Here is an 18,263-nt window from a genome sequence, read left to right on the forward strand (position 1 = left end):
CCTGTTCACTGTCCTCTCGGACACAGACACAGGGTCCTGTTCACTGTCCTCTTGGACACAGACACGTGGTCCTGTTCACTGTCCTCTTGGACACAGACACGTGGTCCTGTTCACTGTCCTCGTGGACACAGACACGGGGCCCTGTTCACTGTCCTCTTGGACACAGTCACAGGGTCCTGCTCACTGTCTTCTTGGACACAGACACGTGGTCCTGTTCACTGTCCTCTTGGACACAGGCACGTGGTCCTGTTCACTGTCCTCTTGGACACAGACACAGGGTCCTGTTCACTGTCCTCTCGGACACAGACACGTGGTGCTGTTCACTGTCCTCTTGGACACAGACACGGGGCCCTGTTCACTGTCCTCTTGGACACAGGCACGTGGTCCTGTTCACTGTCCTCTTGGACACAGGCACGTGGTCCTGTTCACTGTCCTCTTGGACACAGACACGGGGCCCTGTTCACTGTCCTCTTGGACACAGACACAGGGTCCTGTTCACTGTCCTCTTGGACACAGACACAGGGTCCTGTTCACTGTCCTCTCGGACACAGACACGTGGTGCTGTTCACTGTCCTCTTGGACACAGACACAGGGTCCTGTTCACTGTCCTCTCGGACACAGACATGTGGTCCTGTTCACTGTCCTCTTGGACACAGACACGTGGTCCTGTTCACTGTCCTCTCGGACACAGACACAGGGTCCTGTTCACTGTCCTCTTGGACACAGACACGTGGTGCTGTTCACTGTCCTCTTGGACACAGACACAGGGTCCTGTTCACTGTCCTCTTGGACACAGACACAGGGTCCTGTTCACTGTCCTCTCGGACACAGACACGGGGCCCTGTTCACTGTCCTCTTGGACACAGACACAGGGTCCTGTTCACTGTCCTCTCGGACACAGACACAGGGCCCTGTTCACTGTCCTCTCGGACACAGACACGGGGCCCTGTTCACTGTCCTCTTGGACACAGACACAGGGTCCTGTTCACTGTCCTCTCGGACACAGACACGGGGCCCTGTTCACTGTCCTCTTGGACACAGACACAGGGTCCTGTTCACTGTCCTCTCGGACACAGACACAGGGTCCCGTTCACTGTCCTCTCCGACACAGACGCGTGGTCCTGTTCACTGTCCTCGTGGACACAGACACAGGGTCCCGTTCACTGTCCTCTCCGACACAGACGCGTGGTCCTGTTCACTGTCCTCTTGGACACAGACACAGGGTCTCGTTCACTGTCCTCTCGGACACAGACACGTGGCCCTGTTCACTGTCCTCTTGGACACAGACACAGGGTCCCGTTCACTGTCCTCTCCGACACAGACGCGTGGTCCTGTTCACTGTCCTCGTGGACACAGACACGGGGTCCTGTTCACTGTCCTCTTGGACACAGACACAGGGTCTCGTTCACTGTCCTCTTGGACACAGACACGTGGTCCTGTTCACTGTCCTCTCGGACACAGAGACAGGGTCCTGTTCACTGTCCTCTTGGACACAGACACAGGGTCCTGTTCACTGTCCTCTTGGGCACAGACACGTGGTCCTGTTCACTGTCCTCTTGGACACACACACAGGGTCCCGTTCACTGTCCTCTCCGACACAGACACGTGGTCCTGTTCACTGTCCTCTTGGACACAGACACAGGGTCCTGTTCACTGTCCTCTTGGACACAGACACGTGGTCCCGTTCACTGTCCTCTCGGACACAGACACGTGGCCCTGTTCACTGTCCTCTTGGACACAGACACGTGGTCCTGTTCACTGTCCTCGTGGACACAGACACGGGGCCCTGTTCACTGTCCTCTTGGACACAGACACGTGGTCCTGTTCACTGTCCTCTTGGACACAGACACAGGGTCCCGTTCACTGTCCTCTCGGACACAGACACGTGGCCCTGTTCACTGTCCTCGTGGACACAGACACGGGGCCCTGTTCACTGTCCTCTTGGACACAGACACGTGGCCCTGTTCACTGTCCTCTTGGACACAGACACGGGGTCCTGCACACTGTCCTCGTGGACACAGACATGGGGCCCTGTTCTCTGTCCTCGTGGACACAGACATGGGGCCCTGCACACTGTCCTCGTGGACACAGACATGGGGCCCTGTTCACTGTCCTCTTGGACACTGACACATGGTCCTGTTCACTGTCCTCTTGGACACAGACACAGGGCCCTGTTCACAGTTCTCTTGGACACAAACACGTGGTCCTGTTCACAGTTCTCTTGGACACAGACACAGGGTATTGTTCACTGTCCTCTTGGACACAAACACGTGGTCCTGTTCACTGTCCTCTTGGACACAGACACGTGGTCCTGTTCACTGTCCTCGGACACAGACACGTGGTCCTGTTCACTGTCCTCTCGGACACAGACACGTGGTCCTGTTCACTGTCCTCTTGGACACAGACACAGGGTCCTGTTCACTGTCCTCTCGGACACAGACACATGGTCCTGTTCACTGTCCTCTCGGACACAGACACGTGGTCCTGTTCACTGTCCTCTTGGACACAGACACAGGGTCCTGTTCAATGTCCTCTCGGACACAGACACGTGGTCCTGTTCACTGTCCTCTTGGACACAGACACAGGGTCCTGTTCACTGTCCTCTCGGACACAGACACGTGGTCCTGTTCACTGTCCTCTCGGACACAGACACGTGGTCCTGTTCACTGTCCTCTTGGACACAGACACAGGGTCCTGTTCACTGTCCTCTCGGACACAGACACGTGGTCCTGTTCACTGTCCTCTCGGACACAGACACGTGGTCCTGTTCACTGTCCTCTCGGACACAGACACGTGGTCCTGTTCACTGTCCTCTCGGACACAGACACGTGGTCCTGTTCACTGTCCTCTTGGACACAGACACAGGGTCCTGTTCACTGTCCTCTCGGACACAGACACGTGGTCCTGTTCACTGTCCTCTTGGACACAGACACAGGGTCCTGTTCAATGTCCTCTCGGACACAGACACGTGGTCCTGTTCACTGTCCTCTCGGACACAGACACAGGGTCCTGTTCACTGTCCTCTCGGACACAGACACGTGGTCCTGTTCACTGTCCACTCGGACACAGACACGTGGTCCTGTTCACTGTCCTCTTGGACACAGGCACAGGGTCCTGTTCACTGTCCTCTCGGACACAGACACGTGGTCCTGTTCACTGTCCTCTCGGACACAGACACGGGGTCCTGTTCACTGTCCTCTCGGACACAGACACGGGGCCCTGTTCACTGTCCTCTCGGACACAGACACGGGGCCCTGTTCACTGTCCTCTTGGACACAGACACGTGGTCCTGTTCACTGTCCTCTCGGACACAGACACGGGGTCCTGTTCACTGTCCTCTTGGACACAGACACAGGGTCCTGTTCAATGTCCTCTCGGACACAGACACGTGGTCCTGTTCACTGTCCTCTTGGACACAGACACAGGGCCCTGTTCAATGTCCTCTCGGACACAGACACGTGGTCCTGTTCACTGTCCTCTTGGACACAGACACGTGGTCCTGTTCACTGTCCTCTCGGACACAGACACGGGGTCCTGTTCACTGTCCTCTTGGACACAGACACAGGGTCCTGTTCAATGTCCTCTCGGACACAGACACGTGGTCCTGTTCACTGTCCTCTTGGACACAGACACAGGGTCCTGTTCACTGTCCTCTCGGACACAGACACGTGGTCCTGTTCACTGTCCTCTCGGACACAGACACGTGGTCCTGTTCACTGTCCTCTCGGACACAGACACAGGGTCCTGTTCACTGTCCTCTCGGACACAGACACGTGGTCCTGTTCACTGTCCTCTCGGACACAGACACGTGGTCCTGTTCACTGTCCTCTCGGACACAGACACGTGGTCCTGTTCACTGTCCTCTCGGACACAGACACGTGGTCCTGTTCACTGTCCTCTTGGACACAGACACAGGGTCCTGTTCACTGTCCTCTCGGACACAGACACGTGGTCCTGTTCACTGTCCTCTTGGACACAGACACAGGGTCCTGTTCAATGTCCTCTCGGACACAGACACGTGGTCCTGTTCACTGTCCTCTTGGACACAGACACAGGGTCCTGTTCACTGTCCTCTCGGACACAGACACGTGGTCCTGTTCACTGTCCACTCGGACACAGACACGTGGTCCTGTTCACTGTCCTCTTGGACACAGGCACAGGGTCCTGTTCACTGTCCTCTCGGACACAGACACGTGGTCCTGTTCACTGTCCTCTCGGACACAGACACGGGGTCCTGTTCACTGTCCTCTTGGACACAGGCACAGGGTCCTGTTCACTGTCCTCTCGGACACAGACACGTGGTCCTGTTCACTGTCCTCTCGGACACAGACACGTGGTCCTGTTCACTGTCCTCTTGGACACAGGCACAGGGTCCTGTTCACTGTCCTCTCGGACACAGACATGTGGTCCTGTTTACTGTCCTCTCGGACACAGACACGGGGTCCTGTTCACTGTCCTCTCGGACACAGACACGTGGTCCTGTTCACTGTCCTCTCGGACACAGACACAGGGTCCTGTTCACTGTCCTCTTGGACACAGACAGGTTGTCCTGTTCACTGTCCTCTCGGACACAGACACGTGGTCCTGTTCACTGTCCTCTCGGACACAGACACAGGGTCCTGTTCACTGTCCTCTTGGACACAGACAGGTTGTCCTGTTCACTGTCCTCTTGGACACAGACAGGTTGTCCTGTTCACTGTCCTCTTGGACACAGACAGGTTGTCCTGTTCACTGTCCTCTCGGACACAGACACGTGGCCCTGTTCACTGTCCTCTTAGACACAGTCACAGGGCTTTATTCACTATCTGAGACATCACTAAAGTGTGGGGCCACCCGGGGTCCTCCTTCTGCTGTTGTTCTGTTGCCTCTAGCTCTCCCCCTTACAGTTGGTAATCAAACATTGAATGCATGGTTGGCAGCCCTCTAAATATGGCGCCAGCACCTGCCGTGGTGTCAGCTAATGCTGGCATCTCCGCCTCCGCCCCGCCAGTGTCCACTTCACTGGCCAGCCCCCGCGCCTCAATAACCTTAATTGGCTACCCACCGCTTGATCACGTGCAGCTGGCCACTCATGGCCCAGACGGAAGTCACACCCACTTCCAGTCCCAACGTCGGGACCTGCGGCTTCCGAATAAAATCCAGCCCACTGGTGCAATTGCCTCAGTGGCCATTCTGCTGAAACAGGCCCTTTGGCCCACCAAGTCTGTGCCGACCATCAACCACCCATTTATACTAATCTTACACTAATCCCACATTCCTACCACATCCCTACCATTCCCCTACCACCTACCTATACTAGGGGCAATTTATAATGGCCAATTTACCTATCAACCTGCAAGTCTTTGGCTGTGGGAGGAAACCGGAGCACCCGGAGGAAACCCACGCAGACACAGGGAGAACTTGCAAACTCCACACAGGCAGTACCCAGAATTGAACCCAGGGTCGCTGGAACTGTGAGGCTGTGGTGCTAACCACTGCTCTACTGTGCCATGTTGTATATGAGTCAGCAACATTTTTGCACCTGGGGTCCTATTATTTGACACCATAAGTGAGGCCAGATTTTAAAGCTGTCTTCCTGCCTAAGGCCACCCCTATAGCATCGTGATGTGTGTATCTCTGTTCCGGGGACAAAATTTGCTTCAAAACTGTTGAGTTCCGATGTAGATTAGCCGACTCCAGTTGAAAAACCGGCAGTGGCTCAAGTTTGATGGGGTGAAAAGCCTCCTTTGATGCTGTAATTCTTATGATTTGATGAATAATGTCAGTCTAAAACATTTAGCTGTCTTTTCTATAATAGAAACAAAATGCTGGAAATATTCAGCAAGCCTGGCAGCATTTATAGAGAGAAACAGAGTTAACGTTTCTGATCAATGACCTTTCATCATAATTGCCTGTCTTGTCTGGTGCTGATGGGCCTGTTGTATATTTCCAGCATTTTTGATCTTTATTTCAGAGTTTTTCTTCTTGTTAATTTTGGAGTTGAAGGATGTTGTTGGCATCTTGCTACGGGAGCTGTGCTGTATTTCTGAACTGTGTAAATTGTTATTTCACATTGCAAATGTCTGTAATTTACGTGGAGCGAGGGAGCAAACAGAGCGTGAAGTGCCTGTGCTAGAATGGCAGTGATGGGAACCTGGCAGCCATGTCAATGAGGGGGGAGAATTCACCAAAAGTGGGCGCAGATTGACTATTAATAGAAAGTCCTAATACGGAGTTATAAGATAGGCCAGGATTTTATCTTGGTGAAGGGGATCTCAACCACTGGCTAAAGTGCCGGCGAGAGCCCCACGTCACCTTCACTGGGGAAGGGCAGCCAGACTAAGTGCCAATTGGGCACTTAAGTGGACAGCGGTGGGGCTTCCCCGGGATTAAGGACACCGGCAATGGAAGTCCCCCCTGCTGAGACCTGCTGGTCAATCAGAGGATGGCAGCTCTTTGACTGAGCAGTGCCACCACGGAGGCGGTGGCTGCTGCTAGTCATGGACCCACCGGAGGCGCTGGACCCAGGCCACAGGTAAGTCAGAGCAGAGGGATTTTTCAGGGTGAAAGTCGTGGGTGAGGGGGATGTGGGGGGTGCAGGGATCAGCAGCAAGGGCAGGGGGTGGCTGTCAGCGGGCTTTCCCTTCCCAATGCTGAGTCCTTCATTTCAGCACTAAGTGCTTTGGTGTGCTCCCCGTGCTGCGACATGCCCGCCCACCACTGGGCCAATACCAAAGGCAGAAGGATGAGGGCCTTAAATGGGCATTAATTGCCCACTTAAGGACCTGTTTAGTTTAGAGATACAGCACTGAAACAGGCCCTTCGGCCCACCGAGTCTGTGCCGACCATCAACCACCCATTTATACTAATCCTACAAGAATCCCATTTTCCAATAACATCCCCACCGGTCCCTATATATTTCCCTACCACCTACCTATACTAGGGGCAATTTATAATGGACAATTAACCTATCAACCTGCAAGTCTTTGGCATGTGGGAGGAAACCGGAGCACCCGGAGGAAACCCACGCAGACACAGGGAGAACTTGCAAACTCCGCACAGGCAGTACTCAGAATCGAACCCGGTTCCCTGGAGCTGTGAGGCTGCGGTGCTAACCACTGTGCCACTGTGCCGACCTCAATTGGTGGCAGAGCAGGAAAGCCATTCACAGGCCTTTCCGTCCCGGAATTAATTTGGTTGGAGGCAGGAAGGTGGTGGGTTAGCCGCCTCCATCGGCCACCATCCTGCCTGATTAAATGCTCTCCCTGCCACCAAACCCAATGCTGGGGAGAGCATAAAATGCTCCCCATATTGTTTTTGGAATGACTTTACACATTGTCAATCTTTAGAGACACCGGGGCCCAGAATGTCTTCAGTGAAATTAGCATAAATGGGTTAAAATGGGATAATCTGGGCAAGGTGTGGAGGCAGTTGGGGCTGGGGGGGTGGGGGGGGGGGTGGGTGGAGTGGTGAAGGGAAGTGTGCAAGAGAGTTGAATTTGAGTTATTTGAGTTGGAACAGTTAATACTGGTCCACTGTCCTTGTCCCCTTTTTGTGAGGCTGATGCTTGATACAATTACCCAGCAGTCACAAGGAATATTTGGATATTTGGACATCCCTATGTGTGGTGTTGCCAGGGGGTGTTGGGGGTAGGGGGACAGATTCGATTTTAAACAACAATCGATTGCAGGGCACTTAATTGTATTTGGGAAACTGCTGAATAATTGAAATTTGATAGCACTTCATTTCTTAACTCCATTAATCCATGTTTGCTCCATATCCCTTGATACCCATGCATAACAAAAGTCGATCGATCTCAGTCTCGAAAGCGCCAACTGTTCCAGCATCCACTCTGTCCGGGATGAGCTTCAGACTTTTACTACTCTTTGTGTGAAAAATTGAATCCAAGGGTTGATGAACATAAGTTTCCGATCCAACCTCTAAAATGACCTCCCATGGAATTTCAGGGGCTGGGAGTTCGTTGAGTTCTTTTCCAATGTTTTGTTCACCCACAGTGATGATCTTACCTTAACCTTTTGTCTTCCAGCTACAGATTTCACATTTTCTGATGAAGCCACTGAGGTGAGTTGTGACCTTTTTACTTCCTTGTTCATATATGCCTCTCTTTTTTTCCACTTTTGCTTCAAAGCTTTGAATGACTACAAGTGATTGTGTTCTCTGTTTCAGCCAATTTGTGACCAGCTGAGAGAGCTGTTCCAAATATGCCCGAAAAGCTATATACCTGTCTGTGGAACTGATGGGGTCACTTATGATAATGAATGCCACCTCTGCAATGCAGTTCAGTAAGTTGCACCTAATAGAGAAGAGTTAGCAGATGCTCAGAAATGTAAATTGCTGCTTTATCTTAGTAGGGAACATTTTTCTCAAGGCTAGTGAATCTACATGCAGTGCATCATCCTTGCTGTCTTAACTTTGCCTAATTGAATCATTCTACAAGTGCTATGAATACAATATCAATCAGTGACTTTAATTATTAAGTATAACAAGTTAGACACAGTAGCAAGGCAATGTGTACAAAGATGGACATTACCCCAATCCTTTGGAGAGCAGATGACCATGTGTTCAAGCTGTCTGATCCTTTGTTCTATTTCTGCTGCTCCTGGTCTGCCTTCCCCCCCATAAGGCCATCCTTTGTATACCCCCAGCTCCAAGTTGCTTCCACATGACCATGACATTATCTGCCCCCAACTAATCGGTGGCAATGTAGTCAATTTTACCTATATACGCACAGGATTCCATTTGGTTTCTTCCTGATTTTTCAACAGGTTCAGTCATTATGGTGCCTTACAAGCTACAAATTTAAGATGTCACACTCTGCAAATAGAAGCAGTTGAATGTTCCTCTAACTCTGGACTCTTGTGCATTCTCTCCTCTCCCTTCGCCCCACCATTAGTAGTCGTGCCTTCAGCCACCTAGATCCCATGTTCTGCAAGTTTCTCCCTAAACCCCTTACCTCCCAAAACCCAAAACAGTGACTATATTTCAAAAGTACTCCATTGGCCACAAGCGATTTGGGACATCGTGAGGTGGTGAAAGGTGTTATACAAATACACCTTACTTTTCCTTTAAAGTCCACCTCTTTCACCAACCTTTTAGTTAGACTGAGGAATGACCTAACTGAAAACGTTTTCATTTTTTTCCAAACATCATATGAATTATATTTCAGCTAATGTGTTGTACCTTCAATGGGGTCTTCTGCAAGTCATATGATCAAGCTAGTTCAAAAGAATTCTTCTCTTCTTTGGCCTCCTTGTCTTGAGAGACAATGGGTAAGTGCCTGGAGGTGGTCAGTGGTGTGTGAAGCAGCGCCTGGAGTGGCTATAAAGGCCAATTCTAGAATGACAGACTCTTCCACAGGCACTGCAGATAAAATTGGCTGTTGGGGCTGTTACACAGTTGGCTCTCCCCTTGCGCTTCTGTAATTTTTCCTGCCAACTGCTAATTCTCTTCGGCTCGCCACACTTTAGCCCCGCCTTTATGGCTGTCCGCCAGCTCTGGTGACCACTAGCAACTGACTCCCACGACTTGTGATATATGTCACAGGACTTCATGCCGCATTTGCAGACATCTTTAAAGCGGAGACATGGACAGCCGGTGGGTCTGGTACCAGTGACGAGCTCACTGTACAATGTGTCCTTGGGGATCCTGCCATCTTCCATGCGGCTCACATGGCCAAGCCATCTCAAGTGCCACTGGCTCAGTAGGTTATATATGCTGGGGACATTGGCCGCCTCGAGGACTTCTGCGTTGGAGATACGGTCCTGCCATCTGATGCCAAGGATTCTCCGGAGGCAGCGATGGTGGATTGAATTGAGACGTCGCTCTTGGCTGACATATGTTGTCCAGGCCTCACTGCTGTAGAACAAGGTACTGAGGACACACGCTTGATCCACTTGGACTTTTGTGTTCCGTGTCAGTGCGCCATTTTCCCATATTCTCTTGGCCAGTCTGGATATAGCAGCGGACGCCTTTCCCATGCGCTTGTTGATTTCTGCATTGAGAGACAGGTTACTGGTGATAGTTGAGCCTAGGTAAGTGAACTCTTGAACCACTTCCAGAGTGTGGTCGCCGATCTTGATGGATGGAGCATTTCTGACGTCCTGTCCCATGATGTTCGTTTTCTTGAGGCTGATGGTTAGGCCAAATTCATTGCAGGCAGCAGCAATCCTTTCGATGAGTCTCTGCAGACACTCTTCTGTGTGAGAAGAGGAGTTCCCTGATGAGGACTTTCTGTACTTTGGTCTTCGCTTTTAGATGGGCAAGATTGAACAACCTGCCATCTGATCTTGTGTGGAGGAAAATTCCTTCTTCTGAAGACTTGAACGCGTGTGAGAGCAGCAGGGAGAAGAAGTTCCCAAACAGTGTAGGTGCAAGAACACAGCCCTGTTTCACGCCATTCAGGATAGGAAAGGGGTCTGATGAGGCACCGCTATGCTGAATTGTGCCTTTCATATTGTCATGGAATGAGGTGATGATACTTAGTAGCTTTGGTGGAGATCCGATCTTTTCTAGTAGTCTGAAGAGACCACGTCTGCTGACGAGGTCAAAGGCTTTGGTGAGATCAATGAAAGCAATGTAGAGGGGCATCTGTTGTTCGCGGCATTTCTCCTGTAGCTGGTGAAGGGAGAACAGCATGTCAATGGTGGATCTCTCTGCTCGAAAGCCACACAGTGCCTCAGGGTAAACACGCTCAGCCAGCTTCTGGAGCCTGTTTAAAATGACTCGAGCAAAGACTTTCCCCACTATGCTGAGCAGGGAGATTCCACGGTAGTTGTTGCAGTTACCGTGGACACCCTTGTTCTTATAGAGGGTGATGATATTGGCATCGCGCATGTCCTGTGGTACTGCTCCCTTGTCCCAGCACAGGCAAAGCAGTTCATACAGTGCTGAAAGTATAGCAGGCTTGGCACTCTTGATTATTTCAGGAGTAATGCAGTCCTTCCCAGGGGCTTTTCCATTGGCTAGAGAATCAATGGCATCACTGAGTTCCGAATTTGTTGGCTATTCGTCCAGCTCATCCATCACTGGCAGAGACTGGGCTGCATTGAGGGCGGTCTCAGTGACATTTTCCCTGGAGTACAGTTCTAGATAGTGCTCCACCTAGCGGTCCATTTGCTTGCATTGGTCAGTGATTGTGTCCCCTGATTTAGACTTGAGGGGGGCGATCTTCCTGATGATTGGCCTAAAAGCTCTCTTAATACCATCATACATTCCTCTGATGTTTCTGGTGTCTGAGGCCAGCTGAATACGACTGCATAGGTGTTGCCAGTAGTCATTTGCACAGCGCCTGGCTGTTTTTTGTGCAGCTCTTCTGGCTACTTTAGGGGCAACGGATATTAACTCGTTGGGAGCTTTCTTATAGTTCAACAGTGCAATGCGCTTAGCGGCTATGACAGGTTCCAGCTCTTCAAAGTGAGATTGAAACCAGTCTGCATTCTGCTTCTCACGTTTGCCATAGGTGGTCATTGCTGAGTCATAGATGGCGTCTCTGATGTGGGCCCACTTGGTTTCTGCATCCCCTGTCGGAGTGTTTTGAAGGGCTTTTTCAAGTGAATTTAGAAACTTATGTAACAGCTGTGGATAAGAAATTCTGTTAGTGTTGATGCGCGGGCGGCCCTTCTGCTTGGAGTGATGCAGCTTCTTTGGTTTGAGTCTAACCTTGCTGCACACCAGGGAGTGGTCGGTGTCATAGTCCACACTGTAGAAGCTGCGTGTGATTTGAACACTGTTTAAAGAGGCTCGCCTTGTGACTATGAGGTCAGTCTTCTGAGAATCGTTGATTAGTTTAAGGTCTTCCGACAGGCCAGGACACATAGTTCTGACGTTCCAACTTGCAAAACGAAGGGCTGGTACCTTCTTTCCTTTTTTGGTTGTGCTGTTTGGTGCGGTGTTGCAGTCCACTTGTCGGGCAATGACCCTGAGCTGCAAGCACCCATTGAAGCAGGTGGACTGTGGCGGTACAGAACCTTAGTGACTTCCAGGGGCTGCCCGGTTTGAGGCGGGCAGTAGCTGTCCAGTGAGATGCGATGACCTCTCCCACCGACAAAGGCAACCCGTGGCGTCTCTATGCCAATTGAGCTGGATTTATAACCCGTAACTGCTGCCTTCCGTGTTGTTTTGGTCGCTGTGAGGCGACTATGGAGTGACCTTTCCATGGCATATGCCTAGGCGGATGTATGGAGGTTGTGAGTTGCCCAAGCGTCAGAATCCCCCTCTCGGCCTTCCTGGTGGGGTCCAAAGGAGTGCAGAGCACAATGTTTGGCACCGGTACGGCTGCGGAAACTGCCAAAAACATGCCAAAGGTAACACATGACCGCCTTCGGGGTGACGCTCCGGATTTTCTGTTAGGGTTTACTCCCTTAGCCTTGGTCTCTCCCGAGATGCCCACAAGGCAGTGGGGCTGTTAGGGCCCCTGCTCAGGGATAGGAGCTAACAAGTAAGCTGTGTGATTTCATGGATGGAGAGGGAAGTTCAAAAGAATGCACTTTTGAAATGAAACAGCAGCAAATAACATTTTCTCCTGTGGCTGTGGAACTGGTAAGCCCTGTGGGCAAGTTGAATTGTAGCTAATTTTGAACTGAATACTAAATCAACGTGTGGTATCTCATTGCACTAAGCACACTGTAAATGCATTTGAATGTTCCTCTGACTCTGGTCTCTTGCAGCTTTCCCTCTAAGCTGTGTGGTTGCGTGGCCGGACTGCAGTCCAGAACTTACCGTGCAGGGGACAAATAAACCACTCCCAAGAAGCAGTCCCTTTAAGAGGCGCGCATGTGGGGCTGCGTGGCAATCTTAAAGGCATCACGCAGTGCAGCGAAGGGGCCCCATACAGTGAAGGGATATTAGAGGGAACATTGGTGTTTTGTGCATCTCCACCCCTTCACTTCATCATTGGTGGCAGTGGCTTCGGCCTTCACTCTCTGGAATTCCGTCTCACTCCATCTCCTCCTTCAAGACCCTCCTTAAAACCCACCTCTTTTATCAAGAGTGTAGTCACTCCTTCTTTGGTTCTACATCCATTTTTATTCTGATTACACCTCCATGGCACTGTGTTTTTCTGTGTTAAAGATATATAAATGCAAGTTATTTTTGATCAGCGCGTGGAGTGGGGTTTACCACGGAAGTAAGTAAATATTGCACTTCAGTGTTGTTCTCCTGTGTACAGTTGGCAAGGGCAAGGGCCTCCACTGGAAACAGCAAAGCTCATTTTTTCTAGTTTGTGCCCAGGTAGCCCTTATTTCCTAAGAGTCAAGCAGAGATTGGCTGGATGGTTTTTCCTCCCCTTTTGCATTGCTCTCTTATTCCCCCGTTTCCTGCACCCCCTCACAACCACACCCACTCCTTCCCAGAGCAGGCCAAGAACATATCCCTGGAACTAGAGCATTCATCGGCCACACATATGAGGCTGATGAAGCATCTCTTTGTTTCCCACCCCATTTTTCTTGTCTCCACTTGACAGAGGCCTAAGCACAGCAAAGCCCACAATTACTGGCCTTAGTACTGATGTACAACATATTCCCTCCCCCCCACCATCAGAGGAGTCAAGAGGGAAAGGCTATGGCTATGGCTATGGCAAGCACCCTTTTTGCTTTCAAGGTCTCCATTGGACCATCAGAGCTGGAGACCCTCTGCCTTCTTCTTGTGGATAGCACAAAGGAGGCCTTGTGGTGACAGACATTACCTCTTCTGCAGGCCTCTGCAGCCAGCAGCAGTGGTTAGATTGCCACGCAGGTTTTCAAGTGCAAAGCCCTGTCAAGGGACAGGCCAGACCCTGGCCGAATTTAAAGACCTGAACTTACAAATACAGGCAAATCCAAAACAGGTTGCACGCATTTCAGACGTAGTCTTCCTGATATGCACTCAACAAACACAGAGAGGAAAGACAGCTCGACTTTTCTGCTTTCGTCATTGACATTAAGTAACACTATACTTAGAAAAATAATTTATGAACTATTCATGCATACAGGAGGAAGATAGAACCAACATAATATAAAAGGGAAATGGAACAAAACAACCTCAATGAAAGGATAAAATTAACATCCAAGACCACACTACCATATAACGTCAAATCAAAAGTAAATCTCGACAATTACACTCTTGTCATCAACACAATAAGGTGACTAAGAGACCCTGATACAGGACAGTAACAGCTCTTATCAAAGTCACAATGACATCCTATGTGACTGTGACAAATGTAAACTTTTTCACCTTGTCCTTTTCAATTTGTCTGCAGCCTTTGGCCACACCATCTTGCTCCAACACCTCTCCACTGTCGTCCAGCTGGGTGGGACTGCTCTTACCTAATTCCATTCTTATCTATCTAATCACAGCCAGAGTATCACTTGCAATGGCTGCTCTTCCTGCTCCCGCGCTGTTACCTCTGGTGTCGCCCAAGGCTCGATCCTTGACCCCCTCCTATTTTTCAGCCAAACGCTGCACCTCAACGACATCATCTGAAAGCACAGTGTTAGTTTTCACATGTATGCTAACAATACCCAGCTCTACCTCACCACTACTTCTCTTGACACCACCACTGTTGCAAATTATCAGATTGCTTCTCCAACATTGAGCACTGGATGAGGAGAAACTTCCTCCAATTAAATATAGAGGGAAAACTGAAGCCAATGTTTTTAGTCCCTGCTCCATACTCCATTTCCTAGCTACCGACTCCATCCCTCTCCTTGACAACCGTCTGAGATTAAGCCAGACTGTTCACAACCTTGGTGTCATATTTGACTCTGAGATGAGCCTTCAAACTCATATTCGTGCCATCACTAAGACTGCCTATTTCCACCTCCCTAACATCGCCTGACTGCGCCCCTGTCTCAGCTCATCTGCTGCTGAAACCCTCATTCATGGCCTTGTTACCTCTAGGCTTGACTATTACAATGCTCTGCTGGCTGGTCTCTGACATTCTATTCTCCATTAGCTTGAGGTCATCCAAAGCTCACCCCCCCCACCATGTCTTAACTTGCATCAAGTTCTGTTCCCCTATCACTCCTGTTCTTGCTGACTTATATTGGCTCCCAGTCAAGCAAAGTCTTGATTTTAAAATTTTCATCCTTGTTTTCAAATCCCCCAATGGCCTCACCCCTCCCTATCACTGTAATCTCCTCCAGCCCCACAACCCTTCGAGATATCTGTGCTCTTCTAATTCTGGCTGCTTGTGCATCCCTGATTTTAATCGCTCCACCGTTGGTGGCCGTGTCTACTGTTTCCTAGGCGTCAAGCTCTGGAATTCCCTCCCTGCACCTCTCTGCCTCTCCACCTCACTTTCCTCCTTTAATACATTCCTTAAAACCTACCTCTTTGACCAAGCTTTTGGTCATTTGACCAATATCTCCTTTTGTGACTTGGTGTCATACTTCGTTTTTATAATACACCTGTAAAGCACCACGAGACATTTTATTATGTTAAGGGCATAATTACAAGTTGTTGTTGTCTAAGAGCAGCTGGAAATCTGGGAATCCAAGAGCAGATTAACGAAGGTGGGCAGAAGAGGTAGGGTGAGGACTGAGATCATGGCTCCAGTCTTGCCCCTAATCCCTCTGAAACAGATTTTAGTTCAGTGGTCTCCATATACCAGAGAGTGCTACAGATCATCTCATTCAATACTCCAGAAAGTGATACTATATTCGGAGATAATTAAGCTGATTTAGCTTAGACAAAACTTGGTCTTCTGACTGAAAAACGTTCTATCTGGATCTGCCTGGTTTCAGACAATGTAATGATGTTCTACAAATAAAAGGACACAATAAACTTGCCCCAAAAATACTTTAGCTGGAGCATTGATGCTGCAATAATTGTCGCTAAGTCTCAGTCATCTCATAGGCTTGATTTCCTTCAATGTCATAACAGTTAGGTTCTTGGGCAGGACCTGAGTATATGAATAACCTGTAACTTGAGCCGTTTCAATCTGATCACTAGAAGACGCATTGAAGTCTTCAGGCTTTTCTGCTCTCCTTTAGTTTGGCTCCTGCCATTACTGGTGCTGCAGCAGGGCCTGGGTATTCCTGTCAACTGTTCCCACTTGCTGCTGGGAACCCAGCCAGAAGTACCACCATGAATGTCCAACAGGTCAGAGTGGGGATGACAGATTGGCATGCCGCTCAGATCCCGTAGGATCAAGATCAGGAAAGGTCAGTCCTAGAAGTAGGTGACAGAGATTGCCATGCTGGTAGTAGATAGGCTAGAGCGAAGTCACACCTCCAATATTTGGAAAGATTGTTTAAGCAGCTTCATTTTCATGAAATCCGTGCCATCTGAGTGACAAATATTGGCCAGGCCAACTCACCTCCTCTTCAAGCAATGCTATCAGGATCTTTTATAGCCACCAAACAGACAGGATCTTAGTTTAAAGTATCATCCAAGAGATAGTACAGCACTCCCACAACACTACACTTAAAGTATTAACTTAGAATTTGGGTTCAATTCTCTGGAGTATGGCTTGAACCTATGACCTTCAGACTCAGAGACAATAATGCTACCAACTGAGTCACAGCTGATACTAAAGAAAAGTGCCACAGGATCTTTAAAAACAGCAACTTGCATTTATATAGAGTCTTTAAAGTAGTAAAACAGCCCAAGGCACTTCAACAGGAGCATAATCAGACAAAATTTAACACTGAACCAAAGGAGATATTAGGACAGGTGACTAAAAGCTTGGACAAAGAGGTAAATTTAAGGAGTGTCTTAAAGGAGGAGAGAGGGGTGGAGAAGCTGGGAGATTGAGGGAGGCAATTAGAGATTAGGGCCTATACACCAATGGTGTGGTAAAGGGAGTGGAGGATGCACAAGAGGTCAGAGTTGGAGGAATACAGAGTTCCTGAAGGGTTGTAGGGTTGAAGGAGGTTGCAGAGGTAAGGAAGAGCAAAGCCATGGAAGGATTTGAACATAAGGATGAGAATTTTAAAATTGAGACGTTGCTGGACTAGGAGCCAATGTAGGCCAATGAGCTCAGAGCGATGGGTGAAAGGTCTTGGTGCAAGGATACATGTAGTTATCTACTTCTATATTATTATTTTTCAAAAAATAAGTGCCAGACTCGAACATTACTTAATACGAATAATAATCCTGTTTTAAGATTTTGATCTCAGCATAATGACCCGGGTTCAGTTCTGGGTACTGCCTGTGTGGAGTTTGCAAGTTCTCCCTGTGACCGCGTGGGTTTTCGCCGGGTGCTCCGGTTTCCTCCCACAGCCAAAGGCTTGCAGGTTGATAGGTAAATTGGCTGTTGTAAATTGCCCCTAGTGTAGATAGGTGGTAGGAGAATGGTGGGGATGTGGTGGGGAATATGGAATTGATGTAGGATTAGTATAAATGGGTGGTTGTTGATCGGCACAGACTCGGTGGGCCAAGGGGCCTGTTTCAGTGCTGTATCTCTAAATAAATAATAAATAAATAATTGATGCTTTCTATATTTCAGAAAAGGTCAATCTGATATCCTGATTCAGAAGTTTGGACCATGCGGATATCAACGTCGCGAGGACTGATGAGGCTCCTCTCTATCAGTCAAATTGACAATCATTACTATCAGTTGTAATTGAGAGCAGTCTATTTCTGAAAATAGAGGCAATCAAACCATTTGACTGTTGGGAGTGCTATCTTTAAGATTGTTCAATCCATTAAAAGTTTTTTTGTATGTAAACCAAAATACCATGAATTATTTATTTTAGCACCATGAGCTCTAGCCATTTTGTCAACAACATGCATTTATGTAGCACATTTAATATCTCATGGTGCTTCAAAGAAGCTTAATCAGACAAAAACATTGACAGTGAGTGAAAGCTGGAGACACTAGCACAGGTGATCAAAAGATTGATCAAAGAGATAGGTTATAAAGGGCACTTTAAAGGAAGCAAGAATGTTGAAGAAGCAGAGAGACTTAGGGGGGAAATTACAAAGTTAGGGCCTAGACGCTTGAAGGCATGGGCAATAATAGCGGAGTGAGGAAAGTAGGGGATACACAAGAGGCCAGAGTTGGAGGAACGCAAAGTTCTTGAAGGATTGTAGAGCTACTGGATTTAACAGAGATAGGGAAAGGTGAAGCAATGGAAGAATTTGAACGCAAGTATGAGAATTTTAATTTCAAGACATTGGTGGACCGGGAGCCAATGTAGATCAGCAAGCTTAGGAGTGATGGATGAATGGAATTAGTACGAGTTAGCAATGGGCAGCAGAGTTTTTGATGAGCTCAAGTTTAAGGAGGGTGGAAGATGAGAGGATGGTCATAGAGCACTGGAATAGTCAAGTCTAGAAGTAAC

General features: G+C 49.1%; 1 protein-coding gene across 1 annotated transcript in view; it reads left to right on the plus strand.

Moving 5' to 3' along the window:
* Positions 1 to 17,596, plus strand: part of LOC137369331 (trypsin inhibitor ClTI-1-like) — a 75,638-nt gene extending 58,042 nt beyond the window's left edge. Inside the window, exons 2-4 of the mRNA XM_068030378.1 lie at positions 8,027 to 8,061; positions 8,167 to 8,282; positions 17,426 to 17,596. Coding sequence (XP_067886479.1) covers positions 8,027 to 8,061; positions 8,167 to 8,282; positions 17,426 to 17,492 — 218 coding nt within the window. The 3' untranslated portion in view covers positions 17,493 to 17,596. The remainder of the gene's footprint in view (positions 1 to 8,026; positions 8,062 to 8,166; positions 8,283 to 17,425) is intronic.
* The last annotated feature ends 667 nt before the right edge of the window (positions 17,597 to 18,263 follow it).

Source organism: Heterodontus francisci, chromosome 4, assembly GCF_036365525.1.
Source record: "Heterodontus francisci isolate sHetFra1 chromosome 4, sHetFra1.hap1, whole genome shotgun sequence".
Taxonomy (NCBI): Eukaryota; Metazoa; Chordata; class Chondrichthyes; order Heterodontiformes; family Heterodontidae; genus Heterodontus; species Heterodontus francisci.